The 25575-nt window shown below is 47.0% G+C and overlaps 1 protein-coding gene across 4 annotated transcripts in view; it reads left to right on the top strand.

Annotated features, from left to right (window-relative positions):
- The first annotated feature begins 878 nt into the window (after positions 1-878).
- The window catches only part of FAM234B (family with sequence similarity 234 member B), a 30866-nt gene continuing 6169 nt past the window's right edge, over positions 879-25575 (top strand). For 2 of the 4 annotated variants that reach the window (XM_068142635.1, XM_068142634.1), the window contains exons 1-8: positions 879-915; positions 8121-8513; positions 9461-9559; positions 12161-12349; positions 13946-14076; positions 15136-15283; positions 15623-15764; positions 16809-16952. In XM_068142635.1, coding sequence (XP_067998736.1) covers positions 879-915; positions 8121-8513; positions 9461-9559; positions 12161-12349; positions 13946-14076; positions 15136-15283; positions 15623-15764; positions 16809-16952 — 1283 coding nt within the window. Of the gene's footprint in view, positions 916-5347; positions 5654-8120; positions 8514-9460; positions 9560-12160; positions 12350-13945; positions 14077-15135; positions 15284-15622; positions 15765-16808; positions 16953-25575 lie in introns of those variants that run through there. The other 2 variants (XM_068142633.1, XM_068142632.1) reach the window with 2 other exon arrangements.

Raw genomic sequence — 25575 nt, 5'->3', positions numbered from 1 at the left:
TACTGGTCGACAGCCAGCTGAATATGATCCAGCAGTGTGCTCAGGAGGCCAAGGCAGCCATCAGCATCCTGGACTGTATCAGGAATAGTGTGGCCAATAGAAGCAGCAAAGAGATCTTGCCCCTTCACTTGGCACTGGTCAGGCTGCACCTCAAGTCCTGTGTTTGGTTTTGGTCCCATCACTACAAGAAGGACATTTTTGTGCTGGAGAAAGTCCAGAAAAGGGCAAAGAGGCTGGTGAGGGGTCTTGAACACAAGCCCTGGCTGAGGGAGCTGGGGTTGGAGAAGAGGAGGCTGAGGGGAGACCTCATGGCACCCTACACCTCCCTGAAAGGAGGTTGCAGTGAGGTGGGGCTCAGCCTCTTCTCACAGACACAGGTGACAGGACAAGAGAAAATGGCCCCAAGTTGCACCAGGGGAGGTTTGGATTGGATGTTAGGAAAAAATTTTGTCACTGAAAGGGTCATTGGGCCCTGGAACAGGCTGCCCAGGAAGGTGCTGCAGTCACCATCCCTAGAGGTGGCTTAGTTACTTAGGGACACAGTCTAACAGTACAGGGAGATGTTAGGTTATGGTTGGACTCGATGCTCACAAGGTCATTTACAACCAGGTGATTCTGTGATGCTTTGATAAAATCTCAGTGCCACCCTCCCTGGCACAGCCCCAGGGGAGGCAACCTCAGGCCCCTGCGGCCCTCACTCGCAGGTCCCCATGGCAGGGAGCTCAGGGGCTGCCCCTCGCCACGCCTCTCCTCAGCCCCAGCGAGGGGCCCCTGCTGCGCCGGGCGCCGCTCCCGCCCCGCGGGACTACAATTCCCAGCAGGCCGTGGGAGGCGCGGAGGGAGCGCGGCAGGGCGCATGCGCACTGCGCCGCTCCAGCATGGCCACGGTGCTGTCCCGGGCGCTGAAGCTGCCGGGTAAGGGGTCCGCACCCGCGGGAGTTGGGGGGATTCCGGGCCCTCTGGCGCCGAGCCTGGCCAGACCGAGGCGGGGCAGCCATGCTCGGGTCTGCTGTAAGGGGCGGGCAGGTGCGGTTGGCGCTGGCCGGGGCAGTGGGGTGCGTTGCCATGGCGATGTGGGGATGTGAGGATGTGGGGCGAGGCCCAGCGTTGGGGTGAGGGGACAGGCCTGGTCGCCCTGGGGACCGAGACGGCACGGGGGTGCCGGCGGCCTCTGCCCGAGTCCTTTTGGTGGAGGGAGGGCTGCAGGGAATGGGGGGCTCCGGGAGCGTTGTTGTTTGGGGGTGGGCTGCCTGGGCCTGGCCGCAGCCCTGAACGGGGCCGCGTCAGGATTGGAGCAGGAGGATGCGCCGAGTACCGCAGGCCGCACGGAGGTGGGCGCAGGGCTCAGGACAGCCGCCGCCACCGCCAGAAAGCGTTAACCCCTCTCTGATCCATTTCAGCCGGCTTTTACCCCCGAAAGCCAGGCCAGGAGTTCGGTGAGTGCCATTGCCGTTACCTAGGTAAATGTTTGAAATCTGTCTACCGCCACTTGTCGAGCCAGAGATCTTCAGCGAGATAAAAGGGTATTCAAGCATAAGGGACTATTGTGTTGGGGAACAGGATCTTTCAAAGATAAGGCAGTGAGCAGCAGTCCAACAACCAAACCATTCTCTTCAGCAGGGAGCTTAGAAAGGATTGAAAATACGTTGTGAAATCAGACCTCAAGAGCAGATTGGAAGCTGTGCCAATGCACCTGGCTGCATTAACCCAATGGGAAAGTGCCTCGTTGCCCCTTCTTACCATATTCTGCTTTCAGGACAGCCATGGGACAAAGACAGGGCCCAGCTGTGTGCTGCTGGGCTGTGGTCCTGCAGTGCCCCAGTCTGTGAAGCTGCACTGAGGGGGCACGTCATGTCCTTCCCTCCTCTACTGATGCATAAAGCTCATAGTAATGTCTCCAGGGCCCTTCCCACCAGCTTTTAGGAACCTGTATCAGGAGTCATTATTTTTTAGTTTGTGTAGTGCCTGTTAGATCTCATTCAAAGAACTTTTGTTTGCAAATCAGTTTCTTCCTGGTGTGTATATATATGTGTGTGTATATATATATATATGTTTGCCTGAATGAGAAGGAATGCATTTTGCATGAAGCTTATTTAGGAAAGGTGCAGCTGGTGAGTATAAGTGTGTGTGTATTCCCCCTGAGGAACTGTACAGTAACTGTCCCCTTCTGGGACCTCTGGACCTAGCATGATATCTGCTGTTGGGAGGTATTGATTTGGAAAAGCACACAGGCCTTGCAATTACAGCTAAGAAAACAGTTCTTGCATCAGTCCTTAGGTTAAATTGCTTGTGTCATACCTGGTTTATGCAGTTAACTCTCGAAAAATGCAGCTTTCAACAGCAATGAGAAGGCAGAAAGCCTGTTATTCCAGCTATTATTTTCCTGCTGCATCTCATACAATTAATTACATCAATACATGGCACCTTATCTCCCCACAGGCTTAGGGATATGTCTGCAGTACCCACTGACTGGTGCCTGCCAACTGCCAGCTTGGAGAGGGGGAGGGGGGAAAAAAAAAGGGAAAAAACCCCAGGACATGAAGTGAGTACAAAGGATACTGGAACCAGTATGTCATCACTGGAATAATGCACAGAAGATTGTACTCATCTGAAGTCCAAAATCTGCACTTTTCACTCCAAAGCAAGTGCAAATCAAAGCCTTTCCAGTAAGTCAAAAACAGAAAAGAAAACAAAACCTTACAAGGCATATCTTTCAAGCCATCAGCACCAGAAATTAATATTTCATTGTGAGTGGGACCTGCTTCCAACACAGATCACCTCACAGATGCCTCCTTTCCAGATCATGATCACATGATGCATCCTTTCTTCTCTGAGGGGTCACATTCTTCTACTGCAATAGTTGCAAGAGCTGCCTGTGCAGGGAGTACTATTGGGCAAATGCACCAGGGATTTTCAAAGTCATACAGTGCAGTTTAGAGTCCAGCTGCCCTTTGTGGGACATTTTCCTCCCTCTTCAGTATTTGCTTTTTCTTCCAGTGGCTGTAAAAAAAAGATCCATGGGGACCTAACTGGCGACTTAGCCATAGACCATGAGCAGCAGTTCCACAGGTGGTGGTAACCACAGGCCACTGACTGGAACCCTCTCTTTACTCACTGGTGCCATGGATAAAAAAAATGGAATTGAACTAGAGCAGGTGAAAGCAGAAGTGTTTTGTTTACCTGTAGGAAAGAACACAGAGCAGCAGGGATATTGACTCTGCTGATATGAACCCTGTAAAGTGGGTGCAAAGTTTATATACACTCAGAGCCCGTATACAAAAGATAGACAACAAAGTATGAGGTTAAATAAGTTACATGTGCAGAACCACAAAGCTGCTCAGGGTAGGGCTGGAGGCTGTTTGCTTTAGCACAGGGACTAATTTATCAGGAAGGTTACAGAGTGATTATTGTTTCAGGGGAGATAAGGTGAGACTTTGACCAAAAGGCCAACTTGGGTATAGCTGTGATGGAAAGCTGAAAACTCTGTTAGGAGTATTGCCATTTCTGACCACTGAGCACTTGCAGCAGAGGCAGTTTTAGCTCTTTCTTGATGGATAAGCTGTCTTCCCCCAGTTTAAGCCTTGTTGACCAGAAATCAAAGCAGCACTTCTCAATAAGTTCTCTAAATGGTGTGAGGCTGCCCTTGTTTTCACAAAATCTTTACTACTATTTATGTCTCTCTATGTATGCTTTTCTGTTGAAAAAATCATTTGGGAGTGATGAGTGGAAAGCAGGTGTGGTATCCCTCCTTCCCACAGCAAGCAGCCTAACTCTCAGTTAAGAGCCATGTTCCTTCTGCTCTGTCTCTAGCCAGGTGAATCATGAGTTATGTATTTTCTGCACCACGGAACAGCCTCAGAAGGCTGGGCTGAACATGTCCTCACTAGCCCTCCAGATGCATTCCCAAAACATTCACAGAGCTATTGTTAGGACTCTATACAAACAGTGGGAGATGAGTACTTCAGTCCTCTAAGGTTAAATTTTATGCCTGACCTTACTGAGTGGCTGTGCCTGGTGAGAGTGCTAGCTAACTTTTTAAGGAAAGACAGGGAGAAGGAATGCCAGTTTCTGGTTCCAGGAGGGAGCTGGGGTTGCTTAGCCTGGAGAAGAGGAGGCTCAGGGGAGACCTTATTGCTGTCTACAACTACCTGAAGAGAGGTTGTAGCCAGGAGGGGGTTGGTCTCTTCTCCCAGGCTACCAGCACCAGAACAAGAGGACACAGTCTCAAGCTGCACCAGCAGAAGTTTAGGCTGTATGTTAGGAAGAAGTTCTTCATAGCAAGAATGATTTGCCCTTGGAATGGGCTGCCCAGGGAGGTGGTGGAGTCACCATCACTGGAGGTGTTTAGGAAGGGACTGGATGGGGTGCTTGGTGCCATGGTTTAGCTGATTAGGTGGTGTTGGATGATAGGTTGGACTCGATGATCTCAAAGGTCTCTTCCAACCTGGTTTGTTCTGTTCTATTCTGTTCTGTTCCATTCTTAAGTAAGACTGAGCAGCTCTCTGCTTTACATCTCTCCTGTAACACAATAAATCCTTTCCTATGTAAATCACCAAGGCTCAAAGGCATTACTGTGTAGTAGCAGTTTCCTAGCCCCTGAGCAGTGTTTCTCAGCAGGAAAGGTGTTCCTGTTACACTTCATCTGTGGTTAACACCACTGTCAGCATTGCCAACATCTCCATTCTTGTCAGTTCAAGGGGTGGGTGAACCCTAGTTTGGATGTGACTCCTAGAGATCCAGAACAAAACTGTTGCAGATAAAGCTCCTTCCTATCAATGCAAAGATGAGCAGCAGGTTTCAGTCCTGGCTTGCCTGGCTCTAATTAAAACAGTTAAACAGATCACAGTACATCTGAAGTATGAGTGTTGTTGTTTTGCTCAAAGCACACTGGTTTCTAAAGCCAGGAGCAGTCTGCTTACCCTAACTGCCTGATTTTGACTTCCCGAGTTAAATACCATTTACTCTTGGGCCAGCAGCATTTGCTTTTCATACCACTCTGACCTGACTTGAACTGGCACATCTGGATCTGTAGTGAGAAGCTGCAAATACCCTGCCAGCAGATCCTCTCTGGAATTTCTTGTTTATGCTGAGTACTCTTTCAGCAACTTGTCAGCACGACCTGCTGCACAGGCATCTGGGAAATTCACTCTGTGCTGTCACTGCAGTCTCTGAGCAGATTGCTGTGTGCCACCGAGGTCAGTGGCCTTCTGTGCTGCTCACAGGATGGAGTCAACATTGTTATCAGGACTTCCTGAAAAGCCCACACTTTGCACACATGTTTAGGACAGCTTGATGGAAAACTCAACATGAGATGGCAGTATGCTCTTGCATCCCAGAAGGCCAACAATTCCCTGGGCTGTATCAAAAGGACTGTGACCAGCAGGCCAAGTGAGGTGACTCTTCCCCTCTGCTCTGTTCCCATGAGACCCTACCTGGAGTACTGCATCCAGTTCTGATGCCTCCAATTCAAGAAGGATACTGGACTGTTGGAGCAGGTCAAGAGAAGGTCACAAAGATGATCAGAAGGTTGGGGCTCTTCAGACTGGAGAAAGGAAGGCTCTGGGGAGATCTTTGGAAGAAGTTCTTCATGGAATGAGTGATTTGCCATTGGAATGGGCTGCCCAGGGAGGTGGTGGAGTCACCATCACTGGAGGTGTTTAGGAAGAGACTGGATGGGGTGCTTGGTGCCATGGTTTAGTTGATTAGATGGTGTTGCATGATAGATTGTACTTGATGATCTCAAAGGTCTTTTCCAACCTGGTTCGGTTCGGTTCTGTTCTATTCTATTCTATTCTATTCTATTCTATTCTATTCTATTCTATTCTATTCTATTCTATTCTATTCTATTCTATTCTATTCTATTCTATTCTATTCTATTCTATTCTATTCCATCTTCAACAATCTTATAGGAGCCTTCCAGTACCTGAAGTGGGGCTACAAGAGTGCTGGGGAGCGACTTTTTTACAAGGGCTTGTAGTGATAGGATGAGGGGGAATGGATTGAAGCTGAAAAAGGGTAGATTTAGACTGGGTATTAGAAAGAAATTTTTGACAGTGAGGGTGGTGAGATGCTGGAGCAGGTTGCCCAGGGAGGTTGTAGATGGCCCCTTCCTAGAGGTATTCAAGGGCCAGCTTGGACTGGGCTTTGATTGACTTGGTCTCATGGAAGGTGTCCCTGCCCATTGCAAGGGGGTTGGACCTAATCATCTTTAATGTCCCTTCCAACACAAACCATTCAATGACTTTATGATCTATGTGAAGCCATGCAGGGATACACTGGACTATCCCATGGGAATGTAGTATCTTTTAGCTGGGTCCTCTGCCTCCACAAGGAACAGCTTTTGGCAGTGTTTATATGCACCTTTTTTTTTTTTACTGGAGTCTTTTGTAGAAGCCCCTAATTCAAGAGGGAAGGGTGTGATGCATTGTTGTACATCTTTTTTTCCCCCTCTGTTCAGAGTGGGTGGGTTGTCCTGGCTGCTTCACTTAATGTGGGATTTGTGGGATTGACTGATTACCATTTATATGTGGCACAGAAAGGAGAAGTGAAAATTCTTTCATGGGGTGAGAACTGAGAAAGAAATGAGATGCATGTGGTGCTAAATAGATTCTAGAGGGGTGTGTTGCACTAGCTAGGTACTACAGTACATCTGTAACTGAGTCTTGCCTTCACAAGTAAGACATATTATGCAGGAAAAATAATCATGGAAGCCCTTACATTTCTGCTCTGTAAAGCCTTACTATTATCTTAGTGACTGAAATTGGTTACAGCTGGCTTATTTTTGCTTATTATTCATGCCTTGCATGTATCACTTCAGGCATCTTTGGGCACAAGTTAGCTCTTGTCTTGGGTCAGCTTTAGGCAAAGGGAAATGAAGCATATCTGGAATAGCAAAGTCCTACCTTGGAATAGGAGAGAGAGAGAGAAACAGACTGAGCCTCAGCAATCATCAGAGCAGTGGCCATGGCTCCATGCCCAGCCTAGTGGCACAGGGCAGCTCCCTGAGACGTGATCTTCCACTCGTAGCTCAGGGCAGTCAGTCTGTGTGATCTTGCCTTCACCCATAAACAGATGGCCCTGGCCTTATGCCAGTGTGTGCAACCAGGCTCTGCACTTGCCCTTGTCACACTCCCTGCGGCTGTCTTGGCCTTGGGGGAGAAGCTGTCTCTGTGCCAGGCATCTGTGAGGAAGACACCTAAAGCTAAGCTACTTTATTGTACCACCACCTGGAGGCACCAGTACTAAGTTAACTATCTTGGTAAGGCCAAGCACAAGCTGTTGGCTCTGGTGCAAGGAGGAGCAGAGCAGGGGCACTGTGGTTTCCTACTGCAGGCGCTGGAGCACTCCCTCTCTCATTGCTGAACCATGCAGAAAGGTGGTGTGTTAGAGGAGCAGCCCTGATCCCTTCAGACACCAGCATGTTACTGCCCAAAAGGGCAAAATCACTTGGCTGCCACCTTCAGTTAATCATTTTCACCAGCACTGCAGAGAAGCTGTGTAGTGCTCTATCCCTCCTGTCCCTCATGAAGCAGGACAGCTGATGTGCCGTGCTGGAAGGCAGCAGTGCTGCTTGGACCTGGCAGGGGAAGGAGGGGAAAAATGAGTTTCAGAGGGAGGTCCCCTCAGAGAACACAGAGTAAAGCGAAGGGGGGCTGTGTTGGTGTGAAAGGGTGGCAGGTACTAAAGGAGTTCAGAGTCTGATGTCAAGAGAGTGGTGTGGTTTAGGTACCTCGAGCATTAAGCATGATTTGATGTCAGTGTGTCTCATTACCAAGCAGGAACGTATTAGCACTAATAATACCCATTCTAGTTAATAATTCCAACTGGAATTACTAATTCCATGAATTCCATGTGTATATACAGTCATACCTATGTGTGTATGTAGATACTACATATCTACCCATATATCCTGAGGAAATAAAAGTGTTGGCATCTTTTCTCCTGCAGCTGCTATTCTGAAAGTGACTGGCTCTTCTTCACTTACACATGGATCCGTGCAAAATGCAGACTGTGCTGTCCTCCCTTCTGTAGGGAGGGCTCCACTGCAGCCTTTTCTCCATTGAGATCCTGCATGAGTGAGAAACTCATGCTTCACTGTCTCTCTCCATCTCTTCCCTCAGGAAAGAAGAGCCCAGACCTTGGGGAATACGATCCCCTCACTCAGGCTGATAGTGATGAAAGTGAAGATGACCTGGTACTCAACATCCAGAAGAATGGGGGTGTCAAGAACGGGAAGAGTCCCCCCGAGGAGGTGCAGGACCCTGACTCTGATGTGGAGGTTGGGATGACAAAGCAGCACACATCTGAGAGCGCTCCTGAGGGTTACCCTGCAGAGACGACCGGGAGCTTGGAGCAGAAGGCCGCTCCCTCCCTCATGCCCTTCCTGCGCACTGCGATTTTTTTGCTCACTGTGGTGATCTCCATGATTCTTGTGCTGGTGTGCGCCTTTCTGATTCCCTGTCCCCCTAGAGACTTGCATAACACCTGGAACCGCAACCTAGGGCAGGGACCAGGTGAGAAAGCCTCAGGAACAGCATCTGGCGTGGGGGAGGTGGCAGCTCCCAGGCTGGGCATCGGCGGGAGAGACCTATCTGGGAGAGCCAGGTCAGAGCAGAGGCCCTTCCTCACCACTGCAGATGCTCCGAGGTAATAGACAGGTGGCTGTCCCCTGCTCACTCTTCAAGCTGAGGCCTGTGAAATCTGGCATAAGTAGATAATAATGCCACAAAATCTTCTGTCTGTCAACACCAAAAGCCATTTTGACTCTACTCCCATCCTGCCTGTTTGCCTGGATGATATGCTCTGTTCCCCTTGGAGATGGCCCAGCCCACTTGAAAATACAGCACCTCCCTCTCAGCATCCTGAGTTTTACCAGAACCTCCATGCTGAAGTGTGTGAGTGTGTTTGGGAGGAGGGGATAGAAGTCTTTGTATCTCCTAACTGGCACTACTAACCTTATTTCTTCTGTCTTCTTGTCCCACTTGAATCCATGAAGCCAAATTTGTGATCTTTTGTCATCCTACACAGGCCACTGGTAACATTTCTGAAGAATCTCCCATTCTGACTTTTGCAATAAAGTAACAGTGATGTGTGAAATATTTTCTGCCAGGTCTAGATATGTCTCTCCCTCCTTGCTTTCTGCTTCTGGCTTCCAAATCTAAGCCTTTCATAAGCTGTGGCTCCCATATCACCTTAGAAAGTGAAATGGGAAGCAGAAATCTTTATCTGTTAGGCCTTCCATTTTCCCCTTCCCTTTCTGTGACCCAGATGCTGCATTGCTGCCTTTCCATGCAGTGAAATATCTTGCTGTGGTGTGAGCTGCCTGGTATTGGTGGTTCCCTAGCAAACTCTGTGAGGCTTAGCCATCCATGTTTCTAGGCCAGCCCTTTTCTCCCAGGGTGGGAAATGGGCTGGGTGGCCTTTTTGACAGCATTGCAGTGATCCTCTGTGACTGTTGCAGGTGGTGTGCTGTCCCCACTGGAGCTGTCTGATGTGAATGGCGATGGGATCCCTGACATCCTCATTGTCTTCACTGCCTTGATGAATGCCAGTGTCAAGGGTAAGCACCGCAGCTCCTTTCCATTCTTCTTTCTCTACATGTCTGTGTATGGACCTGTGTATGTTTGTCTTAAGCATGGGAAGGGCCCCTGCCACTGCAAATCCACCTCCTTGCTCTTTCCAGAGTTCCTTAAAACAGCTGCTGTGCTTTGCTTGTGCTTTATCGTGCTTGCTTGTAATTTCCATTGAAAGCCTCTGCTTCCACACCTGTTTTCCCCTATCTTATCTTGGGGGAAATCCATCTCTTTGTGGTATATTTGTGCACACTTGGGAGCAGAGATAAAGTGGTCAGAAAGCACTGCTCTACAAATAGCAGTTGAAAATAAAGTGGGATTTTATCCACCTGTGTTATCTTCACAAAAAGAGAGCTCAGTCTAACTACCTGCATTTTACAGACACACAGGTGGAAGCACAGAGAAGGGAAGCAGCTTGGCAAAGGCCACAAATGAGATTCACTGGTAGAGTCCTTACTCTTTCCTGATCTGTGTTCTGGTATTCTGGTCATTACCAAGGATAGTTTGCAGCAAGGGCAGCAATGGCAGAGCTGACTGTTGGAGTGCTCTAGTTTTCCTGAGCTAGCCAGTTGCTTGCCAACAAGGAGCATTATGGATTTTATTAGAGCACCTATAGGTTGGTGCTGTAGAAAACACCCTCACCTTGCTACATTTTTCTCCAGCTCACTCCATATATTTGATAGGCTCCAAATCATTGTTAATTCACAGATCAAAGGCTGGGTGATGATGGGGAAGCTGCTGTGCCTGGCTGTTTAGCAGATAGCTTCCTGCTTTCTCTTCCTGGCTCTTCTTGCTTTATCAACCCTCACACCATCAGGTAGCATAGCAGCAGCCTGCTGATACTGGCCACTGTTACACAGGGGCTGCCAAGTCCTGTGATATCCTCTTGCACTGGGCTTCTGAAGTCCTGCAGGGTTCCTAGCTGCCTGCTGTACTGCATCTGCCCAGCCTGGCACTACTTGAGATTATGTGTATCTGTTCAAATCTCAGAGATATATTCAGGGAGCAAGCACACCTTGCAGACTGAAGAGGGAACTTCTGTGGGACCAAAATGCCCTGGCTCTTGAAAGAGTGGAATAATGAAAGTACAGTTAGAGGATTGGGAAAATGCTGCTTCTCTATGGCCCTAGCAAGGCCCTCAGTATTTCACAGCAAGTCCTGTAGAAATTTAGGAGCAAAGAGAAAACTACATGTAGAGTAAGTAACAAAAGAAAGTGAGAGCAGGAGATTCTGGTGGTGTAAAGGCTGTATTCAGTTTGTAGAGGTTGTCCTTGCATTGTGTGTTTTGCCTTTGCATTGTGTTTATTTTTCATCACAGACATATGTCCAGTTCTCAGTGTGCTCTGAGTGGAAGTAAGCACACCTAGCTGCATCCTGGGCTATAGCAATGCTGCAAGACAAAAGGCAGATAACTAAATCAGGTTTAAACACATCATAATCCTAAATCCAAATACTTGGACATCAGCCCTCCTGTAGCTTGTGTTCAGAGCATTCACAGTGTCAAGCAGAGATAAGCTTGGGATATCTACCTGATGGAGTCAGCTTTGACAGTTTTAGCTGCTTCTCCATCTTACACACATTCATCAGCTGTGAGCTGCATTCAAGAGTTACTTGTTACTGGTCCCTGCCAACCTAAATGAAGGGGTTGAGGCAATGCCTTAGCATAAGTCAGATGATTTTCAGCTTGAGAAGAGAGGGAGTTTGATGTGGAGAGTAGGCTCAGACTTGCTTTCAGCCAGTGGCCTAGTTATTCCCTTTGTGTAGTCAGGTCATGTGTTGTTTGTTTGTAAGACAGGACTCAGCTGGGACTGCTGTTATTTTGAAATGTATGTGAGTTCATCTTAAATGGTGATATGAACATGCCAAGTGGACATCACAGGAACCACAGCTATGTTTGAGGACAGGCTGAGCTAAAAGTTGCTCACATTTGGAATCAGAGTCAACAGTCAATGGAAATGGCATAGAGCACTTCCTCCCCCCCTCAATTATTTTGTGCTGATTGGTGAATTAGGAAAAGATCCCTGAGTTACACTGGTTGGTTGCATTCAGTCTGGTTTTCACAGCAATAAAATTGTTGAAAAAGTGAGGAAAAAAGCTCACAGGTTGCCAATCACCTGCTGATGCTCCAGAGTTACATCAACAGGACATTCACATGGGGTGGCATCTGCCTTGGGAGTCACTTAAGGTTCCCCCTTGGTGCTAGCTGTTGCTCTGTGGGAGAGAGGTTTGACAGCATCACATTTCACACCAGGAAGCCAGCACAAATGAGCAGATTGTCTCCAGGGCCATGGTTCCTCTGTGCCTAGCTGACACATTTCTTGCTGTGAGCACAGGTCCAACTTCCATGATTATCTGTGGTGTTGGCTGACAGCCCAACATGCCTGGAGATCACTGCTAGGCTCTTCAGACAAAGAGACTCAGTTATGGGATGGATTTTTCACCTTTGCTTTCAGGCAGTGTGGATGTGACTGGCTTAAGCTGTTCAGCTCTAGAAGCTAAAGCTGTAACTCTAGCTGTAAGGCCAAAGGCAGCGTGGACATAGCTTTTGATAATAAAGGATTTCACTCTCTCTTTCCTGCCTTTCCCAGGTGTCTCCAGGCCCTCTGTAACTGTGGTGGCCCTGTCTGGTATGAATGGCAGCACCTTGTGGTCCATCCAGCTTCCAGAGAAGACTCGGAGTGTGCAGTGCAAAGGGCTGTCGCTGGGGGCACCTGCAGAGCCTGTCTGCCTTGTTACAGGGACATCAAAGTTCCTCAGCCTTCTCAGTGCCTCCACAGGTAGAGTCAAGCAGCAGCAGATTAGAAATATGCTTCTGCTTATTTGTTTTCTCTAATGGACTAATAAGCATGAATGATTCAGTGCTGGCACTTCGTGGTTGCTGTAATCCAGTGAGACACAGGAAGGAGTCAAAGCACAATGAATTTCTTGTTACATAGGATGAGACAATCCAAACCATAGCTGCTCTGTGGCAGCATCTTCATCCTGCCACCTCAGAACATTTCAAAGTGTTCAACTTCCTCCCCATGCCATAAAGGATATGCAAGATATTTTCTTATCAGTGCTGAGCTGTTAGTACAACTCAGCACCTACTTAACAGCACTGAAAAAAAACACTGCTCAGTGTTCTTGGAGAAGTTGTATAAGGACATGTGCTACATCCAGAAAACCTTCCAGAGAAAGTAGGTCCATGGAAGAATTTTCCAGAGATGAATGAATATTGGATTTGTAATCACTTGGTCATGTGCATCTCCAGTCTCTGATTGCTGCTTGTTCTACCACACCAATTCCCTGGCAGCAATATTTATAGGTAGGCATAGGGGTGGATTTGGAATCAGAGCAAGGGAATGGAGATATGCAAGAAACCTTGGCTTTAAGGGAAAGATCCAGTCAATGAGCAGTGTCATTTACCTTTCACAGGCTTCTAGGGACCAGATTATTTACACAGTGCTTGCACAGTCAGGACCAGAGGCTGTGTCCTTTACCAGCAGTGTTATTAATGTGTGCAAGTGTTTGCAGGTCTGGCCTTTGGTTTCCTTTGTCTTGCAGAGGAAAACCTTACCCCACCCCACCCCACCCCACCCCACCCCACCCCACCCCACCCCACCCCACCCCACCCCACCCCACCCTACCCTACCCCACCCTACCCTACCCTACCCTACCCTACCCAGCAGCATCACCAGAAAAGCTTTTTCTTAACTCTGAATGAAAAAGCAGAAGTGTTGGCAAAAGAATCAAGACAAAGTAAAAGCCTTGCATTTCATTTTGCCTTTTTTTGGGGGTTGTTTATTTGCCAATTTGCAAATTGGGTTTTGCTGAGCTTCCAGCTGGGTCCATGCTGGACTGCTGAACCGTTTGACATCACGTCTGCCAGCATGCTTTCCCCTTGAGGTGGATTGAGCATGCAGTGCTGGAGTGACTATTTACTGATGGGAATTTAACTGAGACACAGATTTGCACTTTGAATATCAGAACTGCCCATCTGTTCCCTTTTCTGGCATCTATCTACAGGCTTTACTCCTGGCTGATGAGAATGACTGCTGTCCTGCAAAGCAGCACTCTCTTTTTGCTTCTCCTTCCAAGAGTAAACCTCAAATATTCTCTGCTCTTTCAGGAATTGTTTTGGGTTCAGGTCTTTCTAGAGTGATGCTAAGCTGGAAGCAGGGGTGGGCTCAAAAGGCAATCTGAAGAAATGCTAGGGCAAGAACTTTACTTCCTGCTGCAACTCATCCCAGTTTGTAGGCTCATCTTTTCTCAGAGAATGGGGTAAACAACCTCTTTTGCTCCCTCCTTCAAGAAGGTTTTGTGGAACTCTTCTGAGGATGCCTGCCAGTTCCCCAAGTTCTACAGGTCTCTTTCTTCCTGTTCTTCTCACAGGCAAGATCATCTGGACGCTGAACTACATCCACCTTGCAAATGGGATGTTGGCTGCACCAGCTGCAACTCTTCCAGATGTGGATGGAGATGGGATTAGGGATATTGTTGTTCTGGCTCTCATGGAGACACAGGTACAGCATATTACTGCTCAGGATTTGGAAGGACCATCAACACCTAGAGGAAGAACTGGGAGTCTCATGTGGAAAGGCTTTAACAGGAGCTGCAAGAGCCCCTACTTTTCATTCCCTTAGATTTCCCTGAAATCTTTTTCTTTCAGATGGTCAGAGCAGTGAGTTCAGGCAATAATGACACTACCTGCATTTCTTGTCATCTAGCAATGAACAGAAGGGTGACTATTTACCCCTGGATAAGGCTTGAGGATTTTGTGTTTCTGCTCAACGAAGCTTTGTTTTGAAGTGGATGCTAAGCCAGGTGGAGATAGATCTCTGGAGAGAGAAGCATTCAGCTTATGCAAAGTAAAGAAATACTTATGGGTAATTCAGACACAGATTTCACAGGACCACAGGGTGTTAGGGGTTGGAAGGGACCTCTGAAGATTATCCAGCCCAAATTCCCTGCCAGAGCAGGACCATAGAATCCAGCGCAGTTGGCACAGGAACACATCCATATGGGGCTTGAAAGTTTCCAAAGATGGGGAGCCATCTGGGGAGCCTGTTCCAGTGCTCTGTGACCCTCACAGTGAAGAAGTTCCTCCTCATGTTGAGATGGAACCTCCTGTGCTGTAGTTTATATCCATCACCCCTCATCCTATCCCAGAGTGCAGCTGAGCAGAGCCTGTCCCCTCTTGACCCCCAGCCCTCAGATATTTATAAACATTTATTAAATCCCCTCTCAGTCTTCTCTTCTCCAGAGTAAAAAAACATTTCCTCTTTGTCTAGAGACATTTCCTCTATGCTTGTCCCTCCCCACAATTTTAGCATTGATGTTGTTAGAGGAGTTCAGGTTTTTGAAGTCCTTTTCATCTTTAATGCGTTTGCAGTCAAGAGCAAAGCGTGAAAGACACCTGGGAAGCCAGACTGAGCAAAGAGAAAGAGACCACTAGTTAGACCTTGCTGTGGGGGTAAAGAGCAATGGAGCCTCATGCTGTGGGGACCAGAGAAGATTCTGTGAAGTGCTTTCACAAGTGCATGAAAGGACTGCTAAAAATCTCTACACCTCTCTCTTTGCAGCCTGATGCATTTTTCATCTTGGTGTCAGGAAAGACTGGGACTGCTTTGGGTGGGCCTGTGAAGTACAAAATCAACGGGGAAGGGAAAGTGATTGGCCCACAAGTCCACATCACCAGCCGAGGAGCCATCTACATCCTGTTTGGGTTTGGTGAGATGCACCTTGCCTCTTCAGCACTTTACCTGACCAAGAAAACATTCAGTTCCCCTAAAGCAGCCTAGAGTGTTCTTGGGATGGTTCTGCTATGCCTTCTGCTGTAAAAGCTGGGACTAGAGGGCATGGGAACAAGTCTCAGTGCCATGGTGTGGAATAATAGCCTGCCAGCCTTGAATAGCTTGGAGTTTCCCAAAGGCACATCAGGCCAGGGAAGTTCCAGCTCTGGGCATTTCCGTGCCTTTGACCACAACTGCAGCGGTCTCAGGGACCCTCAGTGCTAAAAAGGAATTAACTTTTGCAGGCAGGTCTCTTCATCTTTAATTTTCCTGGCAGGTAATGTTCAAGCAATTGCCCTGAGGGATATCTTTACCCAAGCCAGAAACCGAGACCGCTTTCCTGCAGTGCTGGAGCAGGAAGAGCCGGAGTGGGAAAAGCGCAGATCTGTCAACCTGTCAGAGCTCATCGACATTTACAGGTAGGAGATGGACTTCTCACCTTGCTTCTGCTGGGAGAGGAAGGGAAGGGTAGACAGCCCACAGGACATCTAGAGATGGTCCCTCCTATTTCAGTACACTCCTCCTTTTCATTTAGACAGCCCATAGGACGTCTAGAGGTGGTCCCTCCTACTTCAGTACACTCCTCCTCATTTAGACAGCCCATAGGACATCTAGCGATGGTCCCTCCTACTTCAATACACTCCTCCTTTTCATTTAGACAACCCATAGGACATCTAGAGATGGTCCCTCCTACTTCAATACACTCCTCCTTTTCATTTAGACAGCCCATAGGACATCTAGAGATGGTCCCTCCTACTTCAGTACACTCCTCCTTTTCATTGTCCAGTTGATAACTACTCTGGGGAACCCATTGTTACAGTATCACAGTATCACTAAGGTTGGAAGAGACCTTGAGGATCATCGAGTCCAACCTGTCACCACAGACCTCATGACTAGACCATGGCACCAAGTGCACGTCCAATCTCCTCTTGAACACTTCCAGGGATGTTTCCTCCCTGTCCTGTGGTTGTTGTAGCAAAAGAAGTGGAGAGTATGATAAAAGGGAGTTTTTGCTTCTCCTGCTCCTTGTTCTTCTCTTCCACCCCCTATTCATACCTGAAGTGGGGGGCAAACAGTTATTTCTAGCTAATGGAGTCTCTTTGGGAAGCTCAGTCTGTTTAAAACATGGCAGGCCTGGATTTCTTGGCTCCTTCTCTACTGCTAAATTGTTGTCAAGGTCAGCCAGGGTAGGAAAAAAGGGAAGGAATAAATGTGAACTCAAAAACTTCATGGTTTTTTATAGTAAATCTAGATGTTCAGAAGACCCCACACCTGACTTTAGCCCACTTAACTGAGGAATGCCCGAAAGAACGCCCAGAGGATCTTTTTCTGGGGAAGAAATAGGGTTCAACAACAACAGTTCAAATCTTAGGTGGGATGAGTTGCCATGTGGACAGGCAGCAGGTGCTGAGATGTGCAAATGAAAGCCTTGGAATCTCTTCTCTGCTTTCCATTTGTTCCAGTGGGGGTGTTGACTTCCTGCAGATGATGAAGACACCAGACACAAACTGCAGCAACCTGCTCATCACAACCAAACATAGCTTGATCCTCCTGCGGGGAGAGGATCTGGAGCCCCGCTGGACCCTGGAACTGCAGAACATCAGCAGGTTACCTATTTGGAACATTTGTCTGTCCTGTTTTTTCCTGTACCATTTCCTGCCTAGCACATGTGTTCATTAGAAAACAGTTGAGAATTCCCCAAGTCTGGAGAGAAATACAAGAACTGGATGTGTGCAGATGCACAGCTGAGTGAGTGAGGAGGGCAGGGGGAGCAAACAACACAGGGCTGGAAACCTGAGCTGTATGCTTGTGAGTGGTCACAGGTAAAGGGCCTCTCTCAGGTACCCATCATTGATGGCAAGGGAGTGTTGTGGCATTGGAATTCAGAGGATTGCTAGTCTGTGGTTCAGCCCATCTGCTGCCCAGGGCTGCCACTTGCCAGCTCAGTGGAGAGGAGAAATTGCATTGGTGATGTTAAGTATTTAGAGAAGGTGTCTGAGTGTGGCCCACAGCTCTTAATGTTCCTTGAAAACTGAAAATGAGCACCCTGATGACAGTCAGCACACCATCCAGCCTAAATGTAAACCTTAAAATAATACTGCTTGGCCTCCAATTTCACACATGGCAATTAAGTAATTTGCCAGATCTCCTGGGTTGATAATAACCAGCAATTTCAGCTTACCCAGTATTAAATATTTGCAAAGCACAATTGGGCACAGTTGAGGGAAATTATGTGGGAAACAAATTACTTGCTCGGCTGTCTAGAGAAAAGAAAGCACCTCCCAGCTTGGTGTTAACCTGACTGTCAAGAGCATTTATAAGAAGAAGGCATTGGAACTTAATTAAGAAAAAAAAAATGATGTTCAGGTAGTGTTCTTCTTCTTGAGGACAGGTGAGCAACATAACCAGTGATTCAGGAGTGGCTTATGGCTGCTTGATCATACTATGGGGAAAGGAGATGGACTAAAGGTGTTTTGGGCCCCCAGTCTGGAGATTTCTGGATGTGTCTGGGGTCTAGTTTAAAGGGTAAGCATGTACTGCCTCAGCAAAGCCAGTTCATGGCTGCTGGAAAATCAGATACACCACAGATTTCTAAATGGACCCACTAATGAATTGGAAAATGCCTATGGGTTCAAATCCAGTAGGGTTGAAAACTGCTGTACTTGTCCCATTCACAGAAACACAATGCAGTTGAGGTTGGAAGCACCTAGATTGCCTTGTCCAATCTATCTACCCAAGCAGGCTCAGCTAGAGCAAGTTGCTCAGCAAGCTGGCTGTGTGCTGGCAGCTTGGAAATATCTCCAAGCATGGAAACTCCATCCTCCAACCTCCCTGGGCAGCTAATATTCCATATTGCTGCACTCCAGCCCTGTTTTTTCTGGTTTTGTGGCCTCCCAAGGGACAGAGTACAACACATGTGCAGGGGGTGCCAGATAGACATGGGAAAACAATGAGAGCAATTGTTTTTCAAGGCCACTGTATTCAAGTGCTTCACTGCCTGTTTTCCTGGGGTTAAGAGAGATAAAATCAGGTAGACTGAATATGTTGTACAGAAATATTTATTTAAGAGGGTTTGGATTTTTTTAGGCCTTAAAGAAGTTCTGCTGAAGCAACACAGACTAGGCAACAAATTCAGCTCAGGGGTGTCACCACAGAATCAACCTAGTTCCTCATCAGATAAAGCTTGCCAAGCCAACTGAGAGCTCCCCTTTTCCTGAGAAACCTGCCCCAGTCACACCACTCCAGCCAGCCAGACTGAGTCCAGCCCTTTGGGAACAGTCTCCAAGACAAACAACCTGGCCACTGCAGATGTGCTACATTTTCATATAGCTTTTGACAAGATCCCTGGAAAACCATAAAGGAGAATCAGTAGTCATAAAACAAGGGTGAAGTTCAGAGACCATGAAATTGGGTAAGCGTCTGAAAATTGTGTTGCAAATGGATGTTTCAGATGAGAGAGGATTAATAGCAGGTTGCTTTGGGGATTACTGTTGGGCAGGAATAATTACTAACCTTCTGGTTCATTTAAGAAAGCACCCAAGGGATTTTTCACTTGATTGGTAGCATCTAAACTACTTATGTGTGGTCTGCATTCAGTTTGTGTGCTTTGCTGCTGACAAACCCATAAGGGCCATGAGAAGAGGCACCTAAGGAACGGTTTTCAGTTTGTGCCCACAGGACAGAACTACCTACTACTTTCTTTTGCTGCTGGGGAGCTTTCAAGCTGCAGTCCCACAATACTGCCTTGAAAGCATTGGGTTTGGTTGCCAAAGGTGTCTGTAAAGCTGTGGCCGGTTGACGTTGCCCCCTTAAGAAAGGGAATATGGTGGACGGAAGTTGGTAAACGGAAGGAATAGTCTAAACTAATTTCATTGGACGAGTGGGAGGAAGCACTTCTGAGCTGGGACTATACTGGACATTTCCAGCACTTCTCAGTCAGTCTTGCTTCCGCCTCTTCTCCGTGCAGCAACTTTCTGTGCTGGGCTTTCTGCCAACGCCTCGGCCTTGAAAACCAGATAACAGGCCTGTATACTAACTCCCTTCCAATTAACACAAAACTGCTTTTAACTTCTTTCTTTCGCTCTCTTTCTCTTTCTATCCCATTCTGGGGAAAGGGGGGGGAAAGAGAGGGGAGAGCGGAGGTGGGGGACCCCTCTCTGCCGAGGGGGGCACTCTCATTTCTGTGTTACTCCGTTGTATATCTTTGTATATATTGTAGATATTGTAAATTTGTAAATATCTCCCTGCAAACCCTACATCGCTTTGTAAATATAGCTCCACTGCTTTGCTAATTCAGCTTGCGAGTTTTTTTTCCTTTCCCTTCAATTTTTTTTCCCTTTTACTTTACAAGGGGAAAGGGAGGAGGCTTCTTGGCCTTACCCCTTCCATCCCACCACATTTTTTTTTATTGGCGCCCAACGTGGGGCAGATAATTAGTTCAATTTATTATTTGATTGATTTAGTGTTTTCTAGCTGAATTAGCAAACATGAAGGTATTGTGGTTTGTGGAGCGATTATTCTTTTCAATTTTTGGGGCTCTGGTTTACAGATATTGTTTGGGTTTGATTTTGGATTACCTGGGTAAATATTTGGTGAGGACAATTTATATGTGGGTTATGTATAAAGTTAAATTATGGTATGGAAAATGTATTAATTTATTATGGCCAGTGAGATACAGGAATGTTACCTCCACCACTCTCCCAATTGAGATAAAGGGTTTTAAGATTCCACCTGAGGAGACAGTAACTTTAGGTGATGCCTGGGATCCAAAGGTGATTTATTTCATGTGTATAATTCTGCTGCTGGTGATAACTAATGTGTATTCTCTGTATTCCTGGCGTCGGGAGAAAAAGGTGTCCAGGGCGTGTTTTGTTATTAAAACTAGATCAAAAAGAAAACGCCGTGGCTCTCGATCAGTCCCAGAGTCATCTAGTGACGAGGACTGTGGAGAACCCGTGTCAGTTAAAAAGAAGGCTAAAAAGTTAATTGGTAAGGCAGCTCTAAATGACTTTGCTGATTCTAGCAAGCAGCCAAGGGCATCGGCTGGTATCAACATGGCACCTACTCCTTCTCCCACTCCTTCTCCTTCTTCTTCTTCTCCGTCGGCCATTAATGGAGCAACGTCACTTCCACCCACTCCCTCGGTGGGACCGGAAGTCACTGCCCCAGCAGCTGATTTATCTCAGGACCTGTCAGCTTCCATTAAGGTGGCTGTAAATTCAAACACAGCTCCAGTTAAGGTGGCTCCTTTAAAGACTAGAGCTGGAAAGGCCAAAGATGGAGAAGAAGAGGTGGAGACTGATCCTGGTGAGGGGCCCTCTACTGTAAAAGATCCTGCTCAGGAGGAAGAGAAGGTTTGTTTTAAAGATCTAGCTAACCTAGTGAGATCAAAGCAGGATAGAGATGAAGCTAGGAAAGCAGCTGGCAAAGGTGGTTCTCAGCTTAAAGAGATCCTTAGGAGAATGACAGCAGGATTTTATGGGCAAAGAATTCAGGGAGATGAAGATGAAGATGACATTACGGACTGTTCTTCGCCAAGGGAGGAATTGCGTAATGTCCGTAAAGATTTCACCAGGGCAGATAAGGAGCCAGTTCTAGCTTGGCTTAGTAGATGTTATGATACAGGTGCTTCAGCTCTAACAGTTGGAGACAAGTCAGCAGCTCAGTTAGGAACTCTCTCAAGGGACAATGGAATAGATAGACATCTAGGCGAAGCTCTCGGTAAGGTTAATCTGTGGATACGCCTTTTAATAGCGGTTGCCCTGAGATACCCTTCCCGAGATGACCTTCCATGGAATCCTAAACCCTGGACTACCATAGATGAGGGAATTAAGCGCTTGAGAGAATTTGCTGTTAGAGAGCTACTCTATGGTGAACATGAAACTCTGAATCCTGATGACGTTCCTGTGGGTATTGGTCTTGCTAAAAAGATCATCAAACTTGCTCCTTCTAATTATGCAAACATTCTGGCAAGCAGAATTGTGTCAAGAAGTTATGGTGGAGCTTCTCCCACGGTTGGCCAATTCAGTGATCAAATGAGACAATTGGAGGATAGCATGACACGTGGTTCTTTGGTTTCAGCCATTAAAACAATGTCTGGTGATATTCAGAATTGCATAAGAGAGTTAAAAGATTCCATATACCAATTGGCACAAAGGGATAATTTCAATTCTTCCTCCAGGTGGGTACAAGTTTCATCTGTGAGGAATACACGTCCTCCAAGGAGGTCATTCCAAAACAGGACATTCCAAAACAGGTCATTCCAAAACAGACCACCAAGACAATCACGTAGAACTATTTGGATAACTCTGCGTGATCAGTTTGGTGAGAACATGAACCGCTGGGATGGCCAACCAACTTCTAATCTTTTCAGGAGACTGAGGGAATTGCAAAGTGGCAGAACCCGAGGTAGCAATACCAGAAGGGTAGCTGTTACTTCCACAGTTCCCCAGAACAACTCTTATGGCTCCAACAGTGGCTCCAGTTATAACATGCAAAGTTATAACCCTGCACAATATGTGCAATGCACATGTGCGCATGTTCCCCATAACTAGGGGTGCCCTGCCTCCTGCCAGGGGGAGGAGAGGGATAACAGAGATAATAGAATCTATTGGGATGTGTACATCCAGTGGCCTGGCACTTCACAATTTCGGAAGTACAGGGCCTTGGTTGACACAGGAGCTCAGTGCACCATAATACCATCAAATTATCAGGGATCAGAGTCTATAACTATTCTGGGAGTCACTGGTGGATCTCAAGAGTTAAGTAAGGTAGAGGTTAACATAAGTTTAACTGGTAAACAATGGAGGAAGCATACAGTTGTGACCGGACCTGACGCACCTTGTATTTTGGGAATTGATTTTCTGAGAGAAGGGCGTTTCAAAGACCCTAGAGGTTACAAATGGGCTTTTGGAGTAGCTTCAATAGAAATTGATGGACAAAAATTGAAGCTGTCTGCCAGACCTGAACTTTCTGATGAATCTGCAGTTGTGGGACAACATAAGATACAGGACATTAAATTGCCGGTTGCTTCTCAGACTGTGCATCACAGGCAATACAGAACCAACCGTGACTCTTTGTTGCCCATTCAGAATCTGATTCGTCAGTTGGAGAGTCAGAAAGTCGTCAGCAAAACTCATTCACCTTTCAACAGTCCAGTGTGGCCTGTGCGGAAGCAGAATGGAGACTGGCGTCTGACGGTAGACTACCGAGCCCTGAATGAAGTGACACCACCTATGAGTGCAGCAGTACCAGACATGATGGAGCTACAGTATGAGCTGGAATCCAAAGAGGCCAAATGGTATGCTACCATAGACATTGCTAATGCATTTTTCTCTATTCCCATAGCAGAGGAATGCAGGCCTCAGTTTGCTTTCACCTGGAGAGGAATCCAGTACACTTTCAACAGACTGCCAATGGGCTGGATCCACAGCTCAAGCATCTGTCATGCAGTGATCCACGATGCTCTGGAGAAAGGCGGTGCTCCAGAACACATCCAGTTCATCGATGATATCATCGTCTGGGGTAAAACTGCTGAGGAAGTCTTCAAGAAAGGTAACAAAATCATTGACATTCTTCTGAATGCAGGTTTTGCCATCAAACGAGACAAGGTGAAAGGACCTACCACAGAGATTCAATTTCTGGGAGTGAAGTGGCAGGATGGACGCCGACACATTCCAGTGGATGTGGTAAATAGAGTCTCTACCATGGCAAGTCCCACAAACAAACAAGAGACCCTACGTTTCTTGGGGATAGTGGGATTTTGGAGACTGCACATTCCTGGATACAGTCAGATTGTGAAACCTCTGTATGATGTGACTCGAAAGAGAAGCCATTTCCACTGGGGACCTGAACAACAAGCAGCCTTTGACCAGATAAAGCAAGAGGTAATTCAAGCAATGGGTCTGGGACCTGTCCGAGATGGTCCAGACATTAAGAACATTTTGTACACGGCTGCAAGTGACAATGGTCCAACCTGGTGCTTGTGGCAAAAAGCTCCAGGTGAGACACGTGGACGACCTCTTGGTTTCTGGAGTCGAGGTTACAGAGGTTCAGAGCCTAATTATACTCCAACAGAGAAAGAAATTTTAGCTGCCTATGAAGGAGTAAAAGCATCTTCTGAAGTGATTGGAACTGAATCACAACTTCTTCTAGCTCCCAGATTACCAGTTTTGAATTGGATGTTCAAAGGCAAAGGATCCACACCACATCATGCCACAGACTCGACCTGGTCTAAGTGGATGGCTCTGATAACACAGAGAGCTCGAATGGGAAATCTTGAAAGACCTGGTCTAGTGGAGGTGATCTCGAGTTGGCCTGAAGGCATCAACTGTGCCAAACCTCCAGAGGAGAAAGTAACTCGTGCTGAGGAAGCTCCTCCTTACAATGACCTTTCTGATGATGAAAAGAAATATGCTTTGTTCACAGACGGTTCCTGTCGTCTTGTTGGAAACAAGCGAAGGTGGAAGTCTGCAGTGTGGAGTCCAACACGCCGAGTTGCAGAGGCGAGAGATGGAGAAGGAGAATCCAGTCAGTTCGCAGAGGTAAAAGCTGTCCAGCTAGCTCTCGACGTAGCTGAACGTGAGAAATGGCCAAAGCTTTATCTCTACACCGACTCATGGATGGTAGCCAATGCTCTATGGGGTTGGCTAAAGAACTGGAAGAAGAGTGGTTGGCAGAGGAAAGGAAAACCCATTTGGGCAGCCAACCTATGGCAGGACATTGCTGACCTGTGGCCGGTTGACGTTGCCCCCTTAAGAAAGGGAATATGGTGGACGGAAGTTGGTAAACGGAAGGAATAGTCTAAACTAATTTCATTGGACGAGTGGGAGGAAGCACTTCTGAGCTGGGACTATACTGGACATTTCCAGCACTTCTCAGTCAGTCTTGCTTCCGCCTCTTCTCCGTGCAGCAACTTTCTGTGCTGGGCTTTCTGCCAACGCCTCGGCCTTGAAAACCAGATAACAGGCCTGTATACTAACTCCCTTCCAATTAACACAAAACTGCTTTTAACTTCTTTCTTTCGCTCTCTTTCTCTTTCTATCCCATTCTGGGGAAAGGGGGGGGAAAGAGAGGGGAGAGCGGAGGTGGGGGACCCCTCTCTGCCGAGGGGGGCACTCTCATTTCTGTGTTACTCCGTTGTATATCTTTGTATATATTGTAGATATTGTAAATTTGTAAATATCTCCCTGCAAACCCTACATCGCTTTGTAAATATAGCTCCACTGCTTTGCTAATTCAGCTTGCGAGTTTTTTTTCCTTTCCCTTCAATTTTTTTTCCCTTTTACTTTACAAGGGGAAAGGGAGGAGGCTTCTTGGCCTTACCCCTTCCATCCCACCACAAAAGCAAATGACATTGTTTGATGTAGTAAATACAAATGGTCAAGCCACTGCTGTACTGTGGCACTGCTGCTCAGGAGCCATTCTGCTCTGCACATTTTAAAAGGGAAGCTGTGAAAAAGTGGTGAAAAGGGCTGGGGAAAAAAATGCTTTAGCATGAAAGGTTTCAGTCAGTGGGTTTAATATGATTAAAGAGAAGCCTGAGAGGTGAGTTCATAAGCAGAAGTAAGTAATAGGGACTATCAGGCATTTTAATCTTGCCATAGCAAGAACCAAGTGCCTTGGAGCAAAAGCCATTCATATTCAAGAAAATGAAAATGCAAGCATGTTGCTTTGAGTGAGATTCACCATGGAAAGTGACTGTCATGAGAAGGGATGGATCTATCCCATCTTTGTATTTCCACAGCAAGCCTCAAGGCTGGTAGATCTAGTCAAAGGCAGCCTCCTGATAGTTGGTTAATTGGGTGAAATAAACCCATCTGTCATAAACAGAGGAGGGGAGATACCTTCTGATGATCCTGGCCTTGCCATAAGGTCTTGGATTCCCTGAATTTTGAGGCATTGTTTAGACCCTTGTGTCTAGCTGTGGTGAGTTTGTGGAAGACAGAAGTGAAACTCAGAAAGCCAAAGGCAAGCAAGATGGTTAGAAAACAGTTACAATGAGGGGTGTTCAAGTAATGCTGTTATGTCATCCAGAAGGGAGAGGATGAGAGAGGACTTCATTGTAAGGGCTGAAGGTTATAAAAAGGCTTGTGAAAGTGCCAGCAGGGAGAAACCAAAGAATCATGGACTGACATTAGTGGTGAGTGTATTAAGAGCCATCCCTCACAGCTAAGGCAGCCTGGGAAATACATTTTCAGCAGGAGGTCAAATCTGGCAATGCCTTTTGAA

This window comes from Melanerpes formicivorus, unplaced genomic scaffold, assembly GCF_026170545.1.
Source record: "Melanerpes formicivorus ecotype bairdi unplaced genomic scaffold, bMelFor1.0.p_v2 SCAF_8, whole genome shotgun sequence".
NCBI lineage: Eukaryota > Metazoa > Chordata > Aves > Piciformes > Picidae > Melanerpes > Melanerpes formicivorus.
Note: the sequence above shows the minus strand (reverse complement) of the source record. Positions and strands in the feature narration are given on the sequence as shown.